Below are 27,895 nucleotides of genomic sequence, written 5' to 3'. Positions count from 1 at the left end.
TTCAGCGGATTTAGACGAAACTTGGCACAAACATTAATTGTTGAAATATCTTGATGAGTTCGTTAACCAGAATAATCAGATGAAAATGTTCAAAATGGTGGCCCTTCAAACTCTTTAAAAGTTCCAAGGGAACCAAATTTCGCCCATAAATAGGTATTCAGAAAGTTTGAATAAATTTTCCTCTTTTACTGAAATATTTGTGTGCAGAAACTTATTGAAATATTGGCCCCGATTAATCGCCTAAAGAAGGTTCACGCCCTTTCGCTACGGTCAGGCTTTTTTTTTTTTTTTTTTTTTTTTTTTTTTTTTTTTTTTTTGCACGAGGGGGGTATTTTCCTATCGGAACAAGATGATTGTTAGTGATGATATGAAATTACACATTGAAAGTGAAGTAACTTGTGAAACGTGTTATTTGAAATAATAATATAATAAATGTGCATTCCTCTAACACAGAGAACTGTAAATCATGTATTTCGAGTTCGGGAGCCTGAATGGCGAGGAGTGTTATTTGATTTGCTTTTTAGTAACACATTGCATTGCAAATAAAGGTAGGCAACATTAGTGGTAAGTAAAATAATAATAATAATAATAATAATAATAATAATAATAATAATAATAATAGGTGTTGTTTGTGGCAAGGTAATATCTTAATCAGTTCTTCTTCAAACGTAATGATTGTAACGCCATATCTCCCTTACAAACAAAATATTAGCAATTTATATCGAGAGAACGAGAAACTGTAGAGCGATGGGAGCAACGTTGGACAGTATGCACTCATAGTATTCAGAAAAGTAAGCGATTTCAATGCAAAAGGAACGAAGAGTCATTGTCATGGGTACTCATGGGGCCACGGCAGAGCCCTCTTTAGGCAAAGTGTCAATAACTTATATCGAGAGGTGATACTGGGATGGGACCAACTTTGGACACCGTGAACCCATAAAGCGCATCGAAAAAATAGGGGGGGGGGGGCGCCAGCCAGCCTTACTTATTTCCACATAATAATATAAAATTATGTTGTCGAAATACACACACGAGTTAGCTACTAATATTTCATATTATTATTATTATTATTATTATTATTATCATCGACAGCGTCTTTTCATTATGTGTGCGTGTTTGACATGAAGCCAAAGAGAAGATCCATCATTCGTAGAAAGAATAATAGACAGTTACTTTAACTGTGAACGACAGCTAAAAATACGAAAAGAATGGAATACCTGTAGCGTAAAGAAGCAATATTTTCTCTCAAATGGATAAAAAAATCAAGCCGAGATTGATTCGAACTCGCATGGACTGCGCGAAAAGCCAGTGCTTTGTCCACTTTTTTTTAACTGACTCACTGAACGCGTTTCAGTAACTTACTTATTGCTAATTTTACTTGCTTCACTCGTTTAACTTGCTTTTTCTAATAACTTATAACGACAGGGACACGAACACAGAAACATCGAGAACAGTAAAAAATCATAGGTGCTCCCCCGCCGGGAATCGAACCCGGAACTCCATACACCAAAGGCGCACGTGCTACCCTCTAGACCAGCGGCGATGGCAACGCTCACTCCCTGTGTCGTTACGGATTAAGACCACTGTATTGACAGCTATCACTTCTGTTGGTTGTATTCTATGATCACATGTTTCTTCTTTGCTGGAAGAGTAAAACCTACATTATATGTAATACATGAGGTATTTAGACCTACATGCTCTTCATATAATGTAATAAAAGGGTCATGCTGGGAATAAGAAAAAGAACATTCCTTGGACAAAACGGAAACTATTGGCATCAGAAATATTTATCTACGAGGCATGCGCAGTAGTATATTTCAGAATAGTTACTGTTTTGTTCAGTAAACGAAGAAAGGGGTATAAAAAAGCAAATATGTCGCGTCAACAAGATCGACCAGATTTGACAGGGGCGGAAGCAGATGTATAGTAATACAACAACTTCGCTCAGTTGATACGAGCCGATCCGGTTGATATCACTACCCGAGTTGGTCTTCTGCTTGGGCTCAAGAATTCGACCGTGCAGGTCTCAGCCTTGATTTTAAGAACTACAGTATATACTTATATTGGTAATTACGACATTTGAGGCTGTCTCGTAATAATAATAAAAAAAACTCTTGTCTTCTCGTTATCTAGACGAGACGAGATACACTAAAATTGCCCCACGAGATGCACCAAAATCACGAGAGGAGACGCACCCTTGCTGTGAGCAACACTAAAAGTATCCCACATTACTGCCTACATTTCTCATGGCTTTCGGTTTCCAGTCTAATCAGGCCATTATTTCAAAACGAGTTAAAACGAGCTGAACGAGCGAGAGAGCCATTATAAAACTCGACTCAACTCGAAACTCGACCTCGAAAACAGCGCCTTGGCTTGGAACTCAACTCAAGAAAAATACCTTTGACTCGACTCGGATTGAACTCGAGTCGAGTGGAATTTGGGCTCGACTCCTGCTCATCCCTATTCGTATTTGTATTTTGTTTCCACTTCAACAATTTCTACTCTTTTTTTTTTCGTTTACCTATTGTTTCTGGATTTCTCTGTCGGTGTCGTCCTTTATTAACACCATGCACTATTCTTATTCCCAGCTTGTGACCCGCTTCAATGTCTTATTCAGTTTAGGCTTTTCTCCTTACATTGACTTGATATGTGATTGATTTAATTCTCACTTTCCGCGCACGACCGATGAAAATGTTTTATTATTATTATTATTATTATTATTATTATTATTATTATTATTATTATTATTATTATTATTATTATTATTATTATTATACTATTGAACTTGCACGGCGAAATTACTGTATAATACGATATCATTTCAGTAATTTTATTCCATTGTATGTTATTTAATTTATTAATGGGCACTAAATTGTCTCCAGATCAACGAATAAATTAACTACGGCATGCACTTTGGTGGAAATATCATTACAATAAGATTATTGGTTCGTTCCAAACATGTTCATGTAATGATATTTCCACCAAAGTGCATGCCGTAGTTAATTTATTCGTTGATCTGGAGACAATTTAGTGCCCATTAATAAACTAAATAACATACAATGGAGTAAAATTACAGAAATGATATCGTATTATACAGTAACTTCGCCGTGCAAGTTCAATAGTATAATAATAATAATAATAATAATAATAATAATAATAATAATAATAATAAAACATTTTCATCGGTCGTGCGCGGAAAGTGAGAATTAAATCAATCACATGTGAAGTCAATGTAAGGAGAAAAGCCTAAACTGAATAAGACATTGAAGCGGGTCACAAGCTGGGAATAAGAATAGTGCACGGTGTAAATAAAGGACGACACCGAAAGAGAAATCCAGAAACAGCAGGTAAAAGGAGAAAAAAGAGTAGACATTGTTGAAGTGGAAATATAAAATACAAACACGAATAGGGATGAGCACAAGTCGAGCCAAAATTCAATTCGACTCGAGTACAATTTGAGTCGAGTCAAAGGTAATTTTCTTGAATTGAGTTCTGAGCCAAGTCGCTGTTTTCGAGGTCGAGTTTCGAGTTGAGTTGAGTTTGATAATGGCTCGCTCGCTCGTTCAGCTTGTTTTAACTCGTTTTGAAATATTGGCCTGATTAGACTGGAAAGCAAAAGCCATGAGAAATGTAAGCAGTAATGTGGAATACTTTCAGTGTTGCTAAAGACAGAGGTGCGTCTCATCTCGTAATTTTAGTGCATCTCGTGGGGCAATTTTAGTGTATCTCGTCTCGTCTAGATAACGAGAAGACAAGAGTTTATTATTATTATTATTATTACGAGACAGCCTCAAATGTCGTAATCACCAATATAAGTATATACTGTAGTTCTTAAAATCAAGGCTGAGATCTGCACGGTCGAATTCTTGAGCCCAAGCAGAAGACCAACTCGGATAGTGATATCAACCGGCTCGGCTCGTATCAACTGAGCGAACAGATCGAGTCGGCTCGGTTGGGATGAGCCGATGACCCGAGCCGGCTTAGTTGGAACAAGCCATCGACTCAGCTCAATTGAGCCGATGGCTCGAGCTTTCTCGGTTGGGATGGGTCACCTACTCGGCTCATGTGTACCGGTTCGAGCCAGCTAAGTTGAAACTAGTTCATCAGCTCAACTAAGCCGATGGCTCAAATCGGCTCGGTGTGGTGAGCTGTTGGCTCGGCTCAGTTATCGATTCGGTTCGATATTGAATGAGCTGTAAGCCGAGCCGTTGACAAGCCCAAACCCGGTCCCAGCTGTTTTGAATATGTTTGGATGAAGCCTATAACTTTTAACAATTTTTTGCTCGAGCCCGAATACTTGCCCCTTCGGAACTCAAACCCAGAACGTGACCGATGTCCTTTCCTCCTGAAGACTTCCAGACGACCGAGATCGACAGTCAATTAGCTTTTACTATTCAGATACAAACCGTATATATTTTAAAGATTATACATGGAGTTGATATAATAATAATAATAATAATAATAATAATAATAATAATAATAATAATAATAATAATAATAAAAGTTTTAAACTTGCCCTGAAATTTGGCAAAACTTACTTAAAAGTAGAGATTTCGGGGAAAGGGTTCCGTACCTTCAAGACACACCTCTGCAACTACCAACATTTTAAACTAGAACCTTTCATTGAAGTTTCATGTAGAAAGTATTCTACTGTATGTTTTGAGGAAAATAACTGTAATAAATATAACTGAATATCACGCGACAGTAAGGCATATAATAAACTAATTTTTAGAATATGCAGAGGTAAATATAAAAGCTTTGCTACAAAAATACCTACACAGAGCATAATTCAATGAGCTCTGAAATACAATGTAACGAAATAGCCTATGAGATTCAGTCTACAGAGCAATTGTTACTTAAAGAAAGGACATACACTATTTCGAGAATCGAGACAAGACGGGAAATGTTTACGATACTTTTCGTCTCGTCTCGATTCTCATCTCCAAAGAGAGACGAAAATTTTGATTTCGCCCTGACCCGTCTCGAATGTAAAATGTTAATTCTCATGTTATTTTATTTGTTTTAGAAACGAGATGAGAAACTCCTCTTCTCGTGAGCAACATTAAACCAAACCGAAATATTCTTTCCAAATGTCACGTTTCTCCTTGTAATGGTATGACCTGAGCGATAATTTAGCTTCTAGCTTTTAATCTTCTACGAGATAATAATAATTATTATTATTACTATTATTATTCCTGAAGATTTGATAGTTCAAGTATTGAAACATCCGAGTATTCAAATATCTGAATATAATAAAACGTATGTTATCGCTGATCAATCGCCATCAAAAATTCTAAAGTAAAAAAAAATTGCAACGTGCATTCGCAGAAGCACCTTGACCACTGAACCGCGATCGCTACGCGGCAAACGATCCGTCTTTAGTCTGGTTACGTTAGGTTTCTTTGTCTCCGCTTGCAAACTTGTATGTTATGTTTTTCGATTCAAAATGTCTTTCGTATTTCTTTTATGAAGTCGGCAAAGTTTACATTAATAACTTGAGTTTTTCTTAAACCACTGGTTCACAAGTTCGTTCTTTCTCCGCACGAAACTACAAATATGACAGATTGAATTCTCATACTCCCCATTTCTTTCAAAGCAGTCGCCATTACCTGGTCAAAGACTTATTTCCGCCACGATTCATATTAACCAAAATAAATTCATTTTTCGGAAGCGAAACTTTCACTTTCCGGATTTCACAAAATTATGGAATTCAGTTATACTCCGGAATTCAGAAGAATTTCGGAACTCGGAAAGAATCCGGAATTTAGAAAATTCCGGAATTGAGAAAAACTCCGACTTTCGAAAAAATCCGGATTTTCCGAATTCCGGAATGTTAACGAAATCAGAAATTTCTAAATTCCGGATTTTTCCGAATTCCGAAATTATTACAAAATTGGAATTTTCCGAATTCCGGAATTTGTCCGGCTTTACTTTCGGGAGTCCGAAAACTAATAATTCCGGAACGGACTATCCCTAGTTTATACACAACCTTTCAGAACACTAAGCTAGTAGCTGTCTACAAACAAACAAGTAATGCAAAGCATGTTGTATCCTGCAATACGTCATGTATTAAAATCCGACACCATGACCCTTTTATTACATTATATGAAGAGCATGTAGGTCTAAATACCTCATGTATTACATATAATGTAGGTTTTACTCTTCCAGCAAAGAAGAAACATGTGATCATAGTATACAACCCACAGGAGTGATAGCTGGCAATACAGTGGTAGTAATCCCTAACCACACAGTGAGTGAGCGTTGCCATCGCCGCTGGTCTAGAGGGTAGCACGTGAGCCTTGGGTGTATGGAGTCTCGGGTTCGATTCTCGGCGGGAGAGCACCTATGATTTTTTACTGTTCTCGATGTTTCTGTGTTCGTGTCCCTGTCGTTATAAGTTATTAGAAAAAGCAAGTTAAACGAGTGAAGCAAGTAAAATTAGCAATAAGTAAGTTATTGAAACGCGTTCGGTGAGTCAGTTAAAAAAATAGTGGACAAAGCACTGGCTTTTCGCGCCGTCCATGCGAGTTCGAATCAATCTTGGTTTGATATTTTATTCATTTGAGAAAAAGTATTCTTTCTTTTCGCTACAGGATGGATTTTCTCTTTGGTTTCATGTCAAACATGCTCACGTAATGAAAAGACGCTGTAGATAATAATAATAATAATAATAATAATAATAATAATAATAATAATAATAATATGAAATGTTAGTAGCTAACTCGTGTGTGTATTTCGACAATATAATTTTATATTATTATGTGGAAATAAGTAAGGCTGGCTGGCGCCCGCCTCCCTAATTTTTTCGATGCGCCTTATGGGTCCACGTTGTCCAACGTTGGTCCCATCCCACTATCACCTCCTGTTTTCTCGATATAAGCTATCGACATTTTGCTTAAGAGGGCTCTGCCGTGGCCCCATGCGTACCCATGACAATGACTCTTCGTTCATTTTGCATTGAAATCGCTTACTTTTCTGAGTACAATGAGTGCATACTGTCCAACGTTGGTCCCATCGCTCTACAGTTTCCCGTTCTCTCGATATAAATTGCTAATATTTTGTTTGTAAGGGAGATATGGCGTTACAATCATTACGTTTGAAGAAGAACTGAGGAAGATATTGCCTTGCCACAAACAACACCTATTATTATTATTATTATTATTATTGTTATTATTATTATTATTATTATTATTTTACTTACCACTAATGTTGCCTACCTTTATTTGCAATGCAATGTGTTACTAAAAAGCAAATCAAATAACACTCCTCGCCATTCAGGCTCCCGAACTCGAAATACATGATTTACAGTTCTCTGTGTTAGAGGAATGCACATTTATTATATTATTCTTTCAAATAACCCGTTACACAAGTTACTTCACTTTCAATGTGTAATTTCATATCATCACTAACAATCATCTTGTTCCGATAGGAAAATACCCCCCTCCTGCAAAAAAAAAAAAAAAAAAAAAAAGAAACTGACCGTAGCGAAAGGGCGTGAACCTTCTTTAGGCGATTAATCGGGGCCAATATTTCAATAAGTTTCTGCACACAAATATTTCAGTAAAAGAGGAAAATTTATTCAAACTTTCTGAATACCTATTTATGGGCGAAATTTGGTTCCCTTGGAACTGTTTAAAAGTTTGAAGGGCCGCCATTTTGAACATTTTCATCTGATTATTCTGGTTAACGAACTCATCAAGATATTTCAACAATTAATGTTTGTGCCAAGTTTCGTCTAAATCCGCTGAAAATTAGGGTGGTTATGGCATTCACAAATAGCGTTATATATATACAAATAGATAGATAAATAGACACACAGAGGGACAGAGAAAAAGTGTTTTTCTCCCTTCTCGCACCTGTGGTGCGTCAGAGCTAAACCGAGCTCCTTTGCAAAACGTATTGACGAGCCTAACCTAAACACAAGCCTCTTACTTGCTAACGTAGAAACGTGGTCGGGAGGTGTAAGGCATGTAGAAATTGTATTTTTAATAACCATGAGTATGGTCGACTTCCATGTTTTTCCTCTTACTTTTTGCAGCTACTTCGGAACGTTCAATTTTTATTCTTTACTAATTGCAAATGGCGTTTACATTCAAAATATGAGGAATTTTGGTGGCATTTGTTCGGATATTCTTCTCTTTCGAAATGAAGACAAGAACAAAAGCAATACGAAAAGACAAAAAGTATTATCAGTACTAAACATTACCAATAATAATTGCTACGAAAAACTAAATACGACCTCTTTTACCATCTCTCATGAGTTGCATGTATTATTAACAAAAATTTTTAAAAACGTCCTTGCCGAGGATTCGAACTTGTGTCCTTTGCATTTGTAAGCCAGCATCTTAACAACTACACCAAGATCATGACATGGTGATCGTTTAGTTGTCGGCGTATTTGTTGTATTTGTGTTTTATGTTCCCACTTCGACAATTTTTACTCTTTTTTTGTAAGTTTAACAGCTGTTTCTGGCTTTCTCTTTCGGTGTCGTCCTTTATTTACACTATGCACTATTCGTATTCACAACTTGTGCCCATTTGCAATGTCTTATTCAGATTAAGCTTTTCTTTTTGCCCCTCAGTAAACATTTGATCGATTTAATTTTCATACTCTCCACGGATGGAGCGCAGGAATGCCAGACTCGAAAAATAGGTGTACATTTACTTTCCTGACAGATCATACAAATATTTGAACAATTAGCATCCTAGGCTAAAGTTCACCCTCGAACGTGAATCTGATAACTGTCTTCCATTTTTAGACTTCCTGATTACCCGATTATACAACAAATTTTTTAACAAAAGTATATCGAAAACCTAATGCAGGCACTAGTGACATACATCAACAGTCAGCTCATTCACCACTGTACAAGGCCAATATTTGGAAGAATTTCTTTCGCAGAGCATTATTAATTTGTGATCGTCCAAAAGAACTTAATGACGAAATAGAGTTTTTATACAAAATAAAAAAAAAAAAAAAAAGTTACAAGTTATTACTTTACAAAACACGTTTAATCAAACACGTAGGTTGGTGCAAGCTCCAAAAACAGTTACTTGCAAAGATGCAAAAATTTCGATAGGAAATTCCTTATTTTCCACAATTATCGTCAAATACTCAAATATTCTTGCAAAGCATGATATATCTGCTTCAAGTATCCCCCCCCCCTAAAAGTCTAAAGAGACATCTCACTGGATTTAGAAGTTATTTTGTTGATCCATTAAATAAGTCAGACATTCACCGCGTTCAATGCAAATGTGACTTCTCATATGTATATAGGCCAAACGAAACGCAATATTAACACTCGAATTAAGGAACATATTAGACAATCAAAAAAGTCACAAGAACAGGGCATGTCGGGATCGGTGCTTCATTTAAAACAACATACACATAGCAATATAAAACAGGTTAATGTAATAGGGTCAGCAAAAACAAGAAACAGCGAGAGATAAATGAATCATTCTTTATTCATAAATACAGACCTGCTTTGAATCTGGATACTGGCAACATTGATGGAAATTTGGTTACCTACCTGTGATGCATATTTTGAGTCTGACAATAGTGACGTAACATAGACACCGAGCTATCTTCGATTCATCACTCCTTTTGCACTTCGCTCGGCTCGTCACATTTCAGGATCTACTCTTTATACATTACATTTATTCATTAGTAGTAAGTATTCCTTATTTTACACCTTTTATCTCCTATCCATTTTAATTCTTTTCATCATGCCACTGAGGACGGAACCAGATTTGAGCTCTGAAACGTCTGAAAGCTTTTCAAGGGAGGGTTCATTGGTAAGTAGCCAGTGTTTTGTTAAAAGTGTATTTATTTTGTACTGAATCGACATTCAAAAGCAAAATTGATCAGGAAGAAAAATGGAAGGTGCGAGTTTTTATTTTTTTATTTATTTTTTTTTTTTTAACAAGTGATGGATATAAACTCTTTGGGTTACACGGCAGATGACCAAGTGATAATCCAGTTCTTGCCAGACGCGTCGTAACCAGAACTTTTCATGAAACAAAAACGGGCAGTAAATTCAAACTTCTGCACCCAGCGTGAAATGCAGTTTGTATGCAGTGCGTGTCTTGAATGTTGTACGAAAATGTTTTATGACAGACCCTGTTCATGCAAAGTCTATCACAAAATAACGCACACTCTGCCTTCGTGGTCACCATATGCATTGTTACTGTGTACACAACAACGAGTGCCTCTAGCGGCCTTGACTTAGACGACAAATACTTAGTGTAAAACTTACAAACTTTTTTCCGACCAATTTTGCTTCTAATGTCGTTTCAGTATAAAATAAATACTCTTAGTGTGCATTATTCTTTTTGAATAACACTGTATATAGAGGAGAAAAAGTAGTCTTATCTTTCGGTATGGAAATAAGTTGTAAGACATCACTGGTTCTTGTATCAATACAAATTACTTAAACACCTAACTAATGAATACTGTCTCTTTTTGCTTTTACTTTTGGTACATTTCTACGAGTCATATTTTTAATTCTATAGTTTTTGTTTTCCTAATAACCACAAGCTGCACATATATCACATGAATTTAAGAATCGCTGCATATTAACTACATTTCACAATTAATGACACTTCGAGGAAAATACTTTTTTAACATTAAGATATGAAATACTTACTGCCATAATTATTTTTGTGTGGATTGAGCTTAAGTATTATTTCTCTGTAAAGGTTTTCTCTTTAAGCATGGATTTTTATAGATGGACACTACGATCACCAGTGGCATACGCAGAATTACAAGGGTGTTCATGCACCCAATCCTTTCAAGACAAGCCTGGTTTACTAGCTGCGGACTCCCCCCTCCCCAGACCCTCTCTAACATGTCTCTACCTTTAAAGGATTTCAAGATATGGCCATGTTATTATAACAATTGCAACTCCCTACATTTTTTTCTTCCCTTCTAATGCTTCTTGTAGACGATTCAAGAAAGTTTGAACAAGACCATTCAATACCTCAAATTTACACGTTCAAAGGAGTATTGTTCAAGACACTTGAACAAGAGTCTCGAATGAACTTGAAACAACTTTTTACACGATCATAAATGTATTGAATCATGTTTTATATACTTGTTGATAGGTGTCAATCCAAAACAAGTGACTGAAACTATGAAAATAAATTAAAGCGAAACTGTGTACTGATTTAGTTCAGACCCGCGCATGAAAGCTATAATATTAGGATATCGTTCCTAACTTTCTGCAGGCATTTGGAACTTAATAGATTATATTAAATCATTTAGAAAACAGGTCAATTGATTTGGTAGCAACTCCATCGAATTTTCACTAGGTATTTTGCCCCTTTTTACATCAAATGCGGGTTAGTAAGTTAAGAGTAAAGTGCTTACATTGATTTTATTGCAGCTCAAAAAGTTTAGTACATTGATTTTATTGCTAAGCAGCTTAAGTTAAGAGTAAAGTGCTGCTTAGCAATAAAATCAATGTACTAAACTTTTTGAAAATCTGGTTCTTCAAATGGCGCACAGATGGCAGAATCATACTCAAAAAGTAAAAATTGAACTGTTTCAAAAAATTGTGTGTATCACAGGCAATGACTACCTTTTGATGTTATTTATGCTTGTTTAAAGAAAAGGCTGAAGACCTAGGAAACCAAACGAAGCAATGATAATATATTTTTTCAGCTACTGGAGTTACCGTCCATATCTGCATCAGACTTTCTTACAAACCTATCCCATATTTGGTACTGGTTAAGAATAAACCGTCAAATAGTAACTTTACTGTTAACATGTGCGAGTGTGTATGAAAGAGGATTAATTGGGATAATAATATCTACTGTCGGAACATGCCTGTATAATGTAGGAAACCAGTATTTTATGTTTATAAGTTTAATGTTACCAGAATCACATTATTACAAGGGTTACAATTGAGTTAAAATGAGTGAATACGATGTCAAGGGTTTGGTGCACTATTCTTATTTATGCTTTATTCTTATGTTTCTTGCACAATAACCTCCGTCGATAACGCACCTGCTCCCTACGGACGTACTCTCGCGTGGGCTCCTTTCTATGTTCCTGCCCTGATTCTGTTAAATAGCATTCTCGATTTTAGTGTTTTTTTTTTTTTCTTTCTTTCTTTCTTCACTTTTCGTATATGTGGCATGTCTCGACGCGCATTTGTATCTTACGGGAAAGTCCTCGTAAAATTCACCTGCACGCGTGAAAGCAAATCCTACCGTAAGAAATAACTTTTGAAATACTACGTGTGAATTCCGTAATAAAATAATTGCATATCTTATAATAGGATAACTTGTAATCATTTCCACGGTACTTCAGTTTGCGAGCATATTATCAATCTGTACGCAATTATTTTTTTTTATTATCCCAGATAACAGTACAAAAGGTCTTATTAAAGCAAGTAAAGTCAGATGTACGTTTTTTATATGATGGGCTCTTCTTTCTTTATCTCCGATATTCTTGTATATTAAATTCTCAAATTAATACTTTTACCTATCATTGCCTCAAAATTTAACAATAGTTATGGGCATGCAAACACTGTAACTACATAAATCGTGTACATTACCAACAAAAATACTAACAATTTCTTCCAGCGCAGATATTAGATTTCGTTTATTATTATAAGCACACTTTGAACATCAGATAATTATGGAAAAGAGTAATGAAAAGATATTTACTGAACTGTCGCTCTGTCTCACTACGCCATCATAGTTGTTTTGTATTTTCCTGCACTCAACTCGAGCACTGATTGGCTATTGAACGTTCTTGAATTGGATTGTTTAGAACAGGACCGAAACGAAATTTCTTGAACGAAAATATTGAATTCAAGACAAAAATGACGTCTTTTTCATCAAATAGTCTTGAATGGTCTTGAACAAGACTCTTGTTCAAGCTTTCTTGAATCGTTTACAAGCAGTATAAGAGAAACGTTAAGAAACGCTTAAAGACACCTTTAATTAATATGTCTTTAATCTTAAGGAATTTTGAAACATAGCCATCCTATTTTAACGATTGCAACCCCTATTCTTTCTTTCTTCCCGCCTTTTTCTTCCCTTGTAGGAGAAATATTTAAAAACGCTGAAACGTATCTTTTATTATTTTAAATAAGAAGTTTAAATACCAAATTTCATGTCTCTAATCTTAACGAATTTCCAGATATGACCATCTTATTTTAGCAATTGCAACCCGTGCTCTTTTTTAATTAATTTTCTACTACTTTTTTAATTCCGTTCTAGCGGAAAACACATGCTTAATTATTTCAAATAAAAAACCGAAATAAGAAACCTCATGTCTCTACCCTTCAGAGATTCGAAGGCATGGATATTTTATTATAAAAATTGACACCCCTATTTCCGTCTTCCGCGAAGAATTTCGAGAAATTCTTCCTTACTAGTATCTTACGTTACAAATCCTGTGCATTGTCAAAATTTCAAGTTTGTAACTAAGCCGTTTGGCCTTGACGTTGATCAGTCACTCACTCACTCATGACTTTGTTTTATTTATTTATTGTTTTTTTTAAAGATATACAGAAGTAGTTCTACATGTGGTAGGACTGAATAAAGATACATTGAGAAAGGGGCCAGTTATGCACTGAAACAGTTTGTTTTGATATTATGTCAGGGGTGCAAAGTATATATATATTTTGTATTCTATAAACTTAATAAATTACTTAAATTAATATGATTTTTTGTTTTCAATGCAATAAAATAACGAATTGTTGGTTTGTGGTATTTATTCCGTATCATTTGACTTTTTACAGTTAAGCAGTGGGAAGAAAAAAGGAAGAAAGTAGCTCTTACAAAGTACTGCAAGGAACTGAGAAAAGAGAATGTGCCTAAACCACAGAGGAATCCAGATATGTTCAGGGATAAGAAAGACGAAAGGTATTGAACCTTCAGCTACTTAATTGCATATGTAAAATTGTGTTTGAGCTGTGATTTTTAAATCTGGTAAATTACAGCGTCTTTATATAAATTTGAAGGTTTCTTTGTCTATCTTTTAAAAGTAGTTTGATTACCGTTTTCCATTTGTGGCATAGCTAGAATTTTGGTTTTGGATGAAGAGACGTGTCATTTTCTATGTTGCAATCAGCATGAGAAGTAAGAATAATTGAACACATTTTGTAGTTTTGGTACTTCATCATGAGACAGTTTGGATTTTCAAAAAAAAATATTTCACGGCGTTGACACTAACTGCATCTATTAGCATCGTACAAGTTATGAATATGAATGTAAATAAACACAGTTCTCTTGCTAGCACAGGAGCAAGCAAACACATAACATGTACGCCCTTGGCGGACATAGTCCCGGATTCGATACCTGGTGAATAAGATACCAGATACGATGAAATTCGAACGAATACTGTAGTTTCGGTTCCATCATACTATACTTGCACGCAATGGTGCCCGAACTCAAGGAGTCGGCGCTCATGAGTTCGGAACCCACACTCACTTGGCCTCATCCTCACGAAGTGAGCGTAAGGTTGAGTAAGCGTGATCAGTGTTGTAAATAGAAAAAAAACCGTTCGTTTTTTTTCAGAAATGTACGTTTTTTTTTAGAAAAAAAACATTGCCTCTCGTTTTTTTTCTAAATTTCGTTTTTTTTTCAAATAGTCATTTGTAATCTATCTTACGTCATTTAAGTCTGAAGTATTTTTATGTAGGTGTAATTACCATAAAATGCAACATAAATTAAACACTAGAAACTGATACGGTACAAATATTTTACAATTTATATGAGTAGTGTACCTACTAAGAATCCGGGTTTCTGTACTGTTTCACCAATATCAACGAAGAAATAAAAGTAGAAATGAACATTTTTTTTTTCGTGAAAGTAGGCCTTTAATAAGTACGAAAATAATATAACGAACAGTATAAAACGCAAATAACTTGTCTAAAGGTAAAAACTAAAACTAATTTGCCTACTAATATTTTTCTGAATATCATATATAAATAATTTGTCGACTTGATATATGATATGCATTGCTGGCTCTATCATATGTGCAACACGTGCATTTCCACGGGGCTGCAATATCTGTCATAAGTATTTTATTTAAAATAAATATTTCTTGTTGGAGACAGACTTCATGATCATGGTAGCTAAATTTACTAAGCTGACCTTCTATTTGAATACTACATTCATAAATTATGTTTAGGTCTCATTAGTTTAAGTCTCATGATCCGTGCTAAAGCAAATGGTAAAATAAATCCCAGAATAAACTGCTTGATTGTTGTCAAATACAGGAACTCAATTCTCGAATGCCTGCCCCCTTTGGTTAGTTAGCAGAGCTTCTCTTGTCTTTGTCGCAAATAGGATCGTTATCATTGAAGGTGGAAACACTTAAAAAAAAAAAAAATAACAGATGTAGAAGGAAAATCAAGAAATAAAGGTAAAAGAGCTAGTTGCACTATAATTGCAAACTGATATTGAAACTCGATATTGAATTCTATAAAATGGATTACCATCTTTCAGATGTATTTGCTTTATCTTTCACTAACATAATAGATTAATATTTAAAGAAAGAAAAAAAAACAGACACAACAATATTGTATTTGTAGTAAGTATATAATAAACCTTTCTGAGTGCGGGTGTAGTTTCCCTCCCTTTCGTTGTTCATGCTGGAGTAGCATACTTAAAATCGTGACTTTTAAGATTTGTTCTTTCTGGAGAAAGAGGGAGGCGACAAATTACACCATTGCGCGGGCGACAAATTGCCTAGGGCAGGCCCAATGATATGTACACTCATGTCCAAAATGATTGTCGCATATCTATAACTGTCTTCTTGTAAGAATATAATTTGATAATGATTTTGCAGAGTACTTTTAATACTGATGCTGTGTGTATAATCTGAAAATGTATATTTATGATAAATTTCAAAGGAAAAGAATTATAAATACGAAAATGAGAAAGAGTAAAAGAAAATGTTGCTAAATGGACAAGAAAGTTTTATTTTCGTTTTATTGTTCTTATTTACTGCTGTTTTGACATGAAATTTTCCACATACATGTCTTTTCCGATTATACACATACTAACATTATAAGAAATACCAGGCGGATTCGTTATCAAATTATATTCCTAGAACAACATATTTATAGACATGGAACAATAATTTTGGACATGAGTGTACATACAAGACATGAATATAGGATAACATAATTTGAAGTAATGCAGAGTGTTTCAAAATGAATATTAGGGTTTTGAAACTTTATAGTATCTATTACAATTAACTTACAATTATAAGTATTATCAAATAAAAGAGCAACTCAAACAGTTTTGTACACACGCATACCATGCATTGTTTCCTCTGTCTGCCGTTAGAAAGAGCAAGTAGCAAAGATGGAGACTAGAGACCAGACAGCTTTGTGTGTTTTAACCTTGCAAAGACTGAATCTGTAGTTACAGTGCAACCGTCTGTATGAATTGAATGTTTTGTGCCATATGGCGGAAAGTTTATGGGCCTTTCTCACCTATTGACTCAATGTGTGCCATGTGACGAATGAAGCTCACATCGAACACTTGAAGCAAAAACTGTTTGAGGTGTTCTTTTATTTGATGTATTTATAATTGTGCGTAAAATGTAATAAGTACTACGAAGACTTAATTCCCCGATATTCATTTTGAAACACCCTGCATTTCTCAGCATCAGTATTGGAACTAAGATGTAAAAAGGAGAGATTGTTTACAACAACGATATTATTATTAGTCAAGACTATAATTACTACAACAACACAAGTTAGTAGTCAAAAAAATGTAATTAAATGTACACTCGTAACCCTTTCGGACCCACATGGCCAAAGTGGCACATACGCGTGTGTCACTTTTTTAATCCGCTCCTGTATGGTCACTAATTAAGATATCGGTATATATTGTTTTGCCAAATATGGTTGGTCCATAGTTTATCATTTTAGTTTCTTCTTCTTCTGTGTGTCGAATTTCCTTCTCAAATTTCACCCGTCAAAAATTCAAGAATTTTCGAATTTTCTTTATTACTTTTCCCCTGTAGCTTCATTCGTTGTAGAGAGACCTCCTTAAGACTTGTCAGGTAGATACGTCGGATGGGTACCTAATTGTTGACATCAATTGGATGGGCTTGTGTGCAGTGTTGCCAACTACGGAAATTAAAATCTCCTTAAATTTGGGCAAAAAATTCGAAATTTTTGTTATAAACCTACCTATACGTCCCAATGCAAGTCAACTTACGCCAGTCGAACATTTGTTCTTACTGAACAAACTCGGGTACATATCGTTACAGTGGAGTAATTAGGGGACGCACGAAAAATTCGGATTTAGGTTCTAACTTTTGATTTTCCCTACTTTTCTGTTTATCGAAATATATTTTTGGTAATTAAAAGCATTGTTTCTTAAATATCGCCATGATACTTGTAGGATATATTAGCAATGTACCAGTGATTATTTTAACATAGTTTTCGTCTGTCTGGTAGCAGTGTTGCCAGCTACGGAAAATTTTAATTCAAGACGTTAGGGGAAAATTACTGTTTTGTCTACTATATCCCTCTTGTTGACTACATAGGAACAAAAGTACCAGTATCTGAAAGTCTTGTCTTTGCCCTTCACAACACACTATAGAAAGTTTCAATACGATAGTTAGGGGAAGTACAGTTGAGGTTTACAGTAGACCTTGTTCTCTAAGTGGAAAGATAATTGGTTTTTTTACGTAGACTGAAATATTTTTTAATGATCTGCTTACTTTATTGGATATCGTCACAATACTTGTAGGGTATATAATAGGGATACCAAAGCTTCTTTTAAGATAGTTTGTGTGTGTCTGCTAGCACTGTTGCCAGCTACAGAAAATTTTAATTTCCGATTTTAGGAGGAAATTTTGGAAAAATTCCCTTTTTGTCTCTATTATTTCCCTCTTGTTGGCTACATTCGAACAAACGTACCACTGTCTGAAAGCCTCGTCCTAAGCCGACACAGCGCACCATAAAAAGTTTCGGTAGAATAATTAGGGGAAGTACAGTCGTGGCTTATAATAAACCATGTTCTGTAAATGGTAAGAAAATTGTGCATTTCTGAGTTAGAATGAGATTTTTTTAAAAATTTCATGTTTACTTTGTTAGATATCGCAATGATACTTGTAGGATACATTCTTAGGGTACCAAGGTTTACAATAAGATAGTTTACGTATGTTTTATGGCAATGTTTCCAGCCAAAACAATTAATTCCCGATTTTAAGTGAAAAATTCGGCAAATTTCCCTTTCCCCTCTATTATTTCCCTCTTGCTCGCTACGTTGGAACAAATGTACCACTACCTGAAAGCCTTCTCTTTAGCCTACAGAACACACCATAAAAAGTTTCAAATAGGATAATTAGAGAAGCTGTAGCGTCGGCATATCTGTTGATTTTTGCTTTTGAGGCGTAAAAAGTGTCAAAATTTCATGTGTATGGAAACAGATTTTTTCTTTCTCTCTTTGAATGGAAGCTAGCGACTTCAGGTTTTCACTGTACCTTGTCAACGCACCAAAGAATCTTTTTAGGTAAGTTAGACCCATATGGCAACAGTGGTGCTAGATACAAAAAATCTTGAATTTCGGTTAGGGATTTTTTGTAAATTTTCACCCCTACATTTCCCTCAGTAATTTCCCACCCGCTCGCAACACTGCAATGTAACGTACACCAAAAAATAGCCACATTCCTTTTCTAAAAAACAAGGTCTTAACCATATCAATAGGGTAAATGGTTTTTGAGGAATACGTCACTAACTGACAAAGTATGAAAACGCCAAAAATGATCTGGGTCCGAAAGGAATAATCACACGATTTTGCTCGTATATGTACAAGGAAACAAACGATTTGTAAGTTACGAGGGCTTCGACTCAAGTTCTATTGATTATTTCAATAATCTTCAACATACATCAATAAATAATAGCTGCCAGAAAAAAAACAGACATTTGAAAAAAAACATGAAAAAAGAACGATGTTTTTTATTGAAAAAAAAAACTTCACAGAAAAAAAACCGTTTTTTTACAACACTAAGCGTGATGCCGAAAGGATGTTATGAGCGTGAGGTTGAGTAAGCGTGATGTCGAAAGGATGTTGTAATCGTGAGATCGAGCAAGCGTGATGTAGAAATTATGTTGAGTATGAGTCAAGTGAGCATGATATGGAAGGGATGTGATCGTGAGGTCGAATGAGCTTGTTGTCGAATTAATAATATGAGTGTGAGGTCGAGTGAGTTTGAGTCGAAAGAATGTTGTGAGCGTAAGGTTGAGTGAGCGGGATGTCGAAGAGATGTGAGCGTGAGGTTGAGTGAACGGGATGTTGAATAGACGATATGAGTGTGAGATCGAGTGAACGTGGTGTTGAAAATATAATGTGAGTTTGAGGTCGAGTGAATGTGATGTTGGGTTGGCAATGTGAGCGTGATATCGAAATAATAATGTGAGTTTTAGGTCTAATTATTGTGATGTTGGTTTGGCAATGTGAGCGTGAGATCGAAAAGATGTGAGCATAAGGTCGAGTGATGTGAGGCCGGAAGGATGTTGTGACCTTGATGTCGAAAGGATGTTGTGAGTGTGAGGTCGAGAAGATGTGAGCGTGAGTTTGAGTGAGGTTAATTCAAAATGGGCACCTTTGGGTGCATGTCTCATATAGCTTCGGTGTGAAAAGAGACGCTGAACTCCAACCGACCAACCAGCTGAAAATAATTTAGGCGAAATAACGCTTATTAATTGATACAACAGAGCACCAATACTTTAATATCCAATACTCATCCATATCACACCAAACACTTTCACGTTTCTTATTTTACGTTCTATCCTGTCGTTGAAGACACATTTGGTCCATTACACCAACCCTTTGAAATTAATTTTATAGCCTATTGTCAGCGCTTATCAAGTATGAATATCCCAATCTCTTGGTTAATAAATAATAATAATAATAATATAGAAAGAAAAGAAAAAAGCGTCTTTATTGATCTTTTTTATTTTTAAATCTACTTCTGAAAATTCGTCTATTCTTAATCTTCTAACAAAACAATTTTAAGTCATACATAACAAAACAATTTTAAGTTAAACAATACCATAAATCATTCTTTCTTCTAATAAAAGAAGGAAGCACATACAAATACCATAAGTCGTTTTGTCTTTTAATCATAAAACAAGAAAGCATGCATAAAACCATAAGTCGTTTTGTCTTCTAATCATGGGCTCATATTATATTAGCTGAAAGTATTAGTTCAAATACTTTTCATAAATCTATTTTGTTCGTGTAAAGAACAGACATTTCAGCTAATATATTCTAAAATTATTTACGAAGAGTACTCGAGTAAGTATCGCCTCGATAAAATCAAGTTGTGACCATGAAACTTGATGCTGTTAGTCCTTCATCACATATTCACTCTTCAACGCGACCCCAACGAGGAATGACTTGATGGAGACCTTGGTAGTAGAAGTGTTTATTTTGGTTGTTTAGGAATCGTTCCACCCCAAAAATCGCCCCATCGACATTTTGAAAATGCCTGCCACGAAGTGGCTTCCTCATCCGCGGAAACCGGAAAAAATCACTGAGTGTTATGTCTGGAGAATACGGAGGTGAAGCAAAATTTGTTAGCCCAAAGAAGCAGCATGTGTGACTGTGTCTTGTGCAGAATGCGCTGGGACGTTGTCGTGGAGCAAAAGGACGCGCTTGGAACAACTTCCCTCGATACTTCGTTTCGATGGCCTCTCGTTATAACCACTCAAGGTCTCTGTTCGGGCGGACATTTATTTATAACCACCCGGGTGTCGTGTCGCTGTTTGGGCTGTCATTTATTTGTAATCAACTTGTGTTCGGTGTTCGTGGTTCTGTCCTCTGTGGTCCTGCCAATAAGTATTCTCCTGAGACCAGAACTTACCTGGATAGGATGATGAAGGACGTCTCCAAGAAGGGGTTACAAATTGTTTGCATATCGCTCGTCGGTCTCATTGATGAAATGAGCATTAGGCGCCGAGAGGTTCGGATGTCTCGTCCCGAAAACCTCACGGACGATCAGACGGCCATCCAGACCATAACGCACACAAACATATCTCACACAAACAACGAAAACACACTGGATTAAATAACACTATACTTATTTATTAGAATATTATTATATAAAAAAAATAGAGTTGAGGAATGAACACAACCCTTAACACAGAATATGTATAATAGAGATGCAAGGGCTCGGAAAAAAACCGGCTTTTTTGGAAATAAAACTCGTTTTTTTCTGCTTCGCTTTTTTTGCTTGGGAAATTTTGTGCTTTTTTCAAAATTTTGCTTTAAATTCATAAAGCATACTTTGTTTCGCTTCTCTACAGCACAAGAACTCATTTGATTAGTGGTTAATGTAGATAATAATATAGAACCTAAGATTTTTTTTAAAATTCTTAACATATTTACATTATGAATTCCAAAGGATTAACCAATATATATATATATATATATATATATAATGTATATAAAATAATAATTTTTTAACTTCTTATACACAAAAATAATTACTTTCTTTTTTTAAAAAAGATACACAAATAACTAGCAAAATTGTATGTAGTATTTTTACTTCAAAATATCACACACCCTCTTTTTGCAACAAAAAATAAAACATGAGAGAAATGCATTTATATGATAATCTTAAAAGCTGCACATCAAGAGTTTGGTTTCGGGTGGTTCTGTACAGTCTTGAAATTTTTAAGTTTTAACTTTCGTATACATTGTATGAATATTTCGAACAAATTTTTCATTCATTGATCTCATACGTAATAATGTTACAACCTATCAGCTTGGAACCTGCAAAATCGGTAAAATTCCGAATTCTATAATGCACTGACTGTTTCTTAAGCTTGTTCAGAATCGGGAAATTTTCTGTTAATGGATCATATGCGTAATAGACTGTTAATCTGATTGTGCGGTTTCCTAGACTTATAACCACCATCATGGTTTACCCAGTCCTGAAGGTTTCTGAATTTTTAACGAACGTATCATTACGAAACTTTTTTTTTTTTAAAGAGAAAAACTATGGAATACATTTAAGAAGAGTAGAAAGAATCACTGTTCCAATTCACAAGAAAAGCGACAAAACTGATATCGAGGCATTTCTCTTAACATTCTGTTAACAAGATTGATTCCATACGCAGATGAAATTATTGGAGATTATCAGTGTGGATTTAGGGAAATCGATCAACTATCGACCAGATATTTACTATTCCATAAATACTCGAAAAGAAATGGGAATATATTACCCAGTACATCAGCCGTTTATTGGTTTTAAAAAGGCTTACGACTCGGATAGGAGGGAAACATTGTACAACATTCTTACAGAATTCGGAATACCGAAAAACTAGTTAGATTAATTAGAATGTGTTTAAATGAATCCCAAAAAAAAGCCCGAGCTGAAAAATTCTTGTCCATGAGCTTCCACGTCGAGAATGGCCTGAAACAAGGAGATGCGTTGCGTTATCGCCATTATTGTTCAGCAGTACGCTATAAGGAAAATTAAAGATAGCAACCAGGCCCTAGAGCTGAATTGTATTCACCGGGTTACGGCGTATGCTGATGTAAATTTAATAGGGCATGAAAGGAAAACAATAGAAAGAAATGCAGAGTCCTTATTAAACGCTTGCATCGACATTGGTTTAGAAATAAATGCAGAGAAAACTAAATACACGGAAGTTCACCGGGATCGTAATATGACAAATTATGGATGCTTTAAAATATCAAATAATACTTTCGACAAAGTGGATACTTTCAAATATCTGGGATCAATATCACCAGACCAAAATCATATCCACAAAGAAATTAAATGTCAACTGAAATCAGGAAATTCGTGTTATTATTCAGTTCAAAGTATTTTGTCGTTGCGAATTCTGTCGAGGAATTTAAAGCTTAAAATATATAAAACGATAATCATGCCTGTTGTGTTTTATGGCTGTGAAACATGGTCGCTTGAGGGAAGAACGCAGACTGAAAGTATTTGAAAATAAAATCCTGAGACGAATATTCGGACACAAGAGGAACGGGAATGGGGGAAACTTCATAACGAAGAACTGCATAATTTATACGCTTTACCAAAGATGGTTACCGTCATCAAGTCTAGGAGGCTCAGGTGGACAGGTCATGCAGCCAAAATGGAAGAAGGTAGGAACGCTTTCAAAGTTTTAACTGGAAATGCAATCGGAAAACGACCATTAGGAAGACTTACGCGCAGATAGGAGGACAATATTAAAATGGATCTCGCAGAAATAGGAATACAAAGTAAAAACTGGATCCAGTTGGCTGATTGAAGTTAGTGGAGAGCTTTTGTGAACGCGGCATTGAACCTTCGGATTCCATAGGCCATAGAAAGAGAGAATATGTTTAAGTTAAGCACAACTGCACAACAACCATGAGTGAGTGGTTAGCTTTTGCACTTCTGTCGGGAAGTCCGGGATTCAAGCCCGCATTCGACCATTTTGACAAAAGTTTTTTTAATTGTATCTGTGAATGTAGAGATAATGCGTGTACTGTGAGTTCTGGCCGATTTCCTTTCTTATCGTTTTTAAATCGTTGTTATTACTAATTACCAGCAGTGACGGATTTTCGAACGGGGTTAGGGTGGGGATGATTTACGGGCGAAGCTTGTACCCCGAAATTACGGAATTTTTAAAAGAAACGAAATATTTGTTATGCCTTTACTCATAAACTTCAAACTCTTCTCAAATAAAAATTAGGTATTTTTAGAAAAACTAAACATTAATAAGAAAAATCCCTCCCAAAATACTTTTCTAAATCCGCCACTGATTATCAGTCTAAAATGGTCTTCAAGGTTGTATCCGGAAGGTTATTGCTGAATATACAAAAAAATTAAATATTAGTTATGCTTGTACTCATAAACTCCCAAATAAAAATTAGGAAATTTTAGAAAAAACAAACATTAAGCAGAGAAACGCCCCCCAAAATACTTTTGTGAATCCGCTACTGATTATTTGTATAAAACGGTATTCAAGTTTGTATCCGGAAGATTATTGCTAATAAATCATTGCACAGCTACAGTATAACAAGAATGTGGAAGTACGCTTTGACAGATATACTGACAAACGTACGCTCTGACGGATATATCGAAAAACAAAAGTTTAACTTATGTGCTAGAAGCTAGAGTAGGCCTACTAATCTCTAGGAAATGAAACACGGATGACTAAAACGAAATGATGTAGAAAAGAAAAAATCGATAACTCAGAAGTTAAAATAAAGTTAAATATCTTCTACAGTTGCCCTCAAATACTACGTACTTTATGTTAAAACATGTGTTCCATTCATCATGATGGTGAATTCCAGAGCGAAATATTGCATTTAGGTCATGAAATCTTACTTTAGAGTATACTATAAGAAAGCTATTTAAATTTAAAAATCATGAAAATGAAAAAAAGCCAAAATTTCCAAAATTCTCGTTTTTTTCCCAAAAAAGCCGGCTTTTTATGTGCAAAAAACCATCGATTCAAAAAAGCCGGCTTTTTTGCATTTCTAATGTATAATGATCTTCATTACTAAAATCACGCTTTGCCTTTTTAATGCACTGTAGCCCTTTATATATATATATATATATATATATATATATATATATATATATATATATATATATATATATATATATAATATGAGATTATATCTGAAATTTCACTATGAATGCTTCTCTCACACCATTGACGCACTTAGAGGATTAGCACTGGGGGAAGGATCGCCGGGGTAATCCCACATAGTATCCTGGTTGCTACTCCAAACAGTCCTGAAGAGTCAACGTGAGTCTTCAGCGAAATAATTTCCGAAGTGGAATGCCGATGTTGGAGGGCGCGTTTATAACGTTTTGGCGCACAAGGTTTATGAACCTGGGACTTCACTAGTTGGGGCTAGCCGTAAGAAAACATCCTTCACCGGCTGATAGCTTATGGCCCTTAACACGAAATCATACTTGATTCCCGACGCAACGTGCGTGGTTACGGCTTCTAAACCTGGAGTCAAACTCTCTGAGCTCAAAAGTTTAAGATACGAGCTACAATGGTCGACTAAAGAATGTTGGTAGTTCATTCTAAAAATCACTCAGTTATCTCACCTGTATGCACATACGAACAGAATACGGAAAATAATTTACGTTAATCTTAGTCCACTGGTCACGATACACGAGACACTGCGATAACTAGGGCGTGAGAAAGTACAGATAAGGAACTGCAAAAGCAATGTGACTGGCGTCACTCTGGTCACTTGAAAATCTGGTCAGCTAGTATCTCCATAAATGATTAAAGAAAGCACTTAATTCACTTGCAAATAACTGCAGAATATATACTGTGCATAATAATAAGTCAGGGAGAAACACTGAAAAGGTTCGTAGCTCACTGAAATGTTCTCACCAAAAAGCAATGTTTTAAATATATATATGAAAAAACAATGAGATACTTCTTTGTCCAGTTGCGTGGGAAGGAAGCAATTCCCACCGAAGAAAGAACTTACTTGCGTCGCAGAATATAGTATAAATCGAAAAAATGATCACTGTCTTTACGAAATATACAGGGCGTCCACAAAAAATACTTCTATAACCTGGTAGCGGTTATACCGTAACTTCGTCAGGATATTCCGATAGTATTGCTCCTCTGATGGTTTGCCCTTTACTAGCATAATCTGTTAACACCACACGATGACAGTTTCAGAAAACGCTCAGCATCACCTGCCGGACGATAATCAGATCTTCGCCTTTTTCGGAGGTGGTGGATCCAAATGATTCCCTGCTTGCTTTGCTCCTTTGTCTTGGGTTCATAACGGTACACCCAGAACTTGTGCATGGTAGTTAGGCGTGTAAGGAAGTCATTTTGATTGGCCTGACACAGTTGTAACATTCGCGCTGCTGCCTCGGTTCGAGGGACCTTCTGGATAAATGTAAGCAGTCGCGGAACCGAGTCAGCGTTGACATTTGTCATGTGCAAAATGTGCTAGAGGTTGAAATTGATCTATGATTGACTTTTCCATTATCGCCTCTATTGTGATACGCCGGTTTTGTGAGCACCATGGCCTCTACTTCTCTTGCGATTCTCGGTTCTTCACATTTCGTTCTTCGTTCAGGCTTGTCTGACTACACAGGAAGCATATGTGCCACCTAACCAGTGTGACATATGATGGTACATTATTGCCATACACTTGGACCACCTCAGCATAGGTTCTTGCAGCATTCTTTCCCTTCAAATGCAGAAAACGAATTACCGCACGATACTCCACTTGATCAATAGGCTATGCCATTTTGTTTTGGTTCCTCTGGCGGGATGCGACGGTACTGTGGCGCAAGGATTTCAATGTGTACCAGGACTACAGACATGTCCCTGCAACGGAAAATAAATAATAATAATAATAATAATAATAATAATAATAATAATAATAATAATAATAATAATAGCTAAGTAACTTTATTTTCTCGAGGTGATAAGTAAAACGTCATGACTACTTCTCATATTTATTTATTTGTAATATATTCAAGAAATAAAGCTGGAAATAAAATTTCGTTCTCTACTTAAATTAATGTTTAAAAAAGTATAAGAAATTCTAATAGGAAAAGGCAAATAGAATCTTTGGTATGTATTTTTGTATACTTGTTTCCACAATCATTTGATGAACCTATACTTGTCTTTGTATCAGGTTTGGTCCAAAATTGACCCCGTACCAAGAGGCGAAATTAATGTACGAAAAGAAGGTGGAAGAGAAGAATCGAAAACGCGAAGAAGCTGAAAGGAGGAAAGTGGAGAAAGAAGAAGCCCTGAAACAGTATAAAGTGCGAAAACTAGAACGGTACAAAAAGTTGTCTAAGAAGACCAGGAAAGGACAACCAGTTATGAAGGACAGAATTGAAATGTTATTAGAGAAAATTCAGAAAGATTATGTGTCGTGATGCATGTTGTGATTTTGTTTTGTTAATAAAGCCCTAGATATCTCAATTTCCTTCTTTGTTTTTAACTTACGCACGGTAGATTCCAGGAGAAGCAAGCGTAGGTATTGCTGGAAGCTTAGTGAAAATTCGTGAAACATCCATCTAAAATTGTTCGTTGAAAGTTACAAATTTTGATATTTTATACTTTCTTTCAAAATAATGAATGAATGGATAACTAAACAAAAGGTAATACTAACTCGGAATGAGTTAAGTTGAACCTGTAATCTGGAGATACCCTATATATTTACTGAAAGGGTTTGTCGAGCAAGTTCCAAAGCAGGTTTCAATTCCTAGCCCGAAAGTGACCTCACCCCGTCAGGGTTGGAAATATATATATAGAACAACTTCATCTATATGTCCTATATATCAAAGTGCTGCATGACTAGTAGATTAAGAATATATTATACACGAACCAATTATATCCTATATGAAGGTAATAACACCAAAACAAGTTATTATTTCACTATAAATATCCTATATTAGTGGACCTATAAAGTTGAGAAAAGCATATCCATAATATCCAGTCAACAGTAAGTCATTTGGTATCACAACTTCAATTTTTGTCTTTTCCACGATTTCATTTATATACATTGTCAAATCAGTACGATCATTATATACGATCATTGTATTCGTCAACTGCTCATTTAGAAAAATTGTTTGATATATCACACGGTACAAAAACGTTCAATAGATTTTAAGTTACTAGTTAGGTAAAAACTAGTCGTGGTGGTAATTTGAGCTCATTTACTCGATCCGAACAGCTCTTTCTTTGTAGCTATATAAACCCGGTTGGTCACTCTTCATCGTTTAAGCCCTCTAACTCAGACAAGGCCCGGGCAATGAGAGGGAAGAAGGCTCGCCAGGACTTGGTTTTTGTTTTTAAGGGTCACGTAACTCACACTGCATCACGATCACTCTCACGAGGTGATACTGAGTTTCACTAATATAGTATATTTACAGTGAAATAATCAATTATTTTGCTTTA

At 35.5% G+C, this 27,895-nt stretch overlaps 1 protein-coding gene across 1 annotated transcript in view; it reads left to right on the top strand.

The window, feature by feature from the left end:
• The window catches only part of LOC145669670 (uncharacterized), a 35,047-nt gene extending 8,130 nt beyond the window's left edge, over window positions 1-26,917 (top strand). Inside the window, exons 2-3 of the mRNA XM_081737926.1 lie at window positions 13,751-13,874; window positions 26,622-26,917. Of these exons, the coding sequence (XP_081594052.1) occupies window positions 13,751-13,874; window positions 26,622-26,871 (374 nt within the window). The 3' untranslated portion in view covers window positions 26,872-26,917. The remainder of the gene's footprint in view (window positions 1-13,750; window positions 13,875-26,621) is intronic.
• Window positions 26,918-27,895: the final 978 nt, after the last annotated feature.

This window comes from Thermobia domestica, chromosome 14 (assembly GCF_964235325.1).
Source record: "Thermobia domestica chromosome 14, izTheDome1.hap1.1, whole genome shotgun sequence".
Lineage (NCBI taxonomy): Eukaryota > Metazoa > Arthropoda > Insecta > Zygentoma > Lepismatidae > Thermobia > Thermobia domestica.
This window is presented reverse-complemented; position numbering and strand designations above follow the sequence as displayed.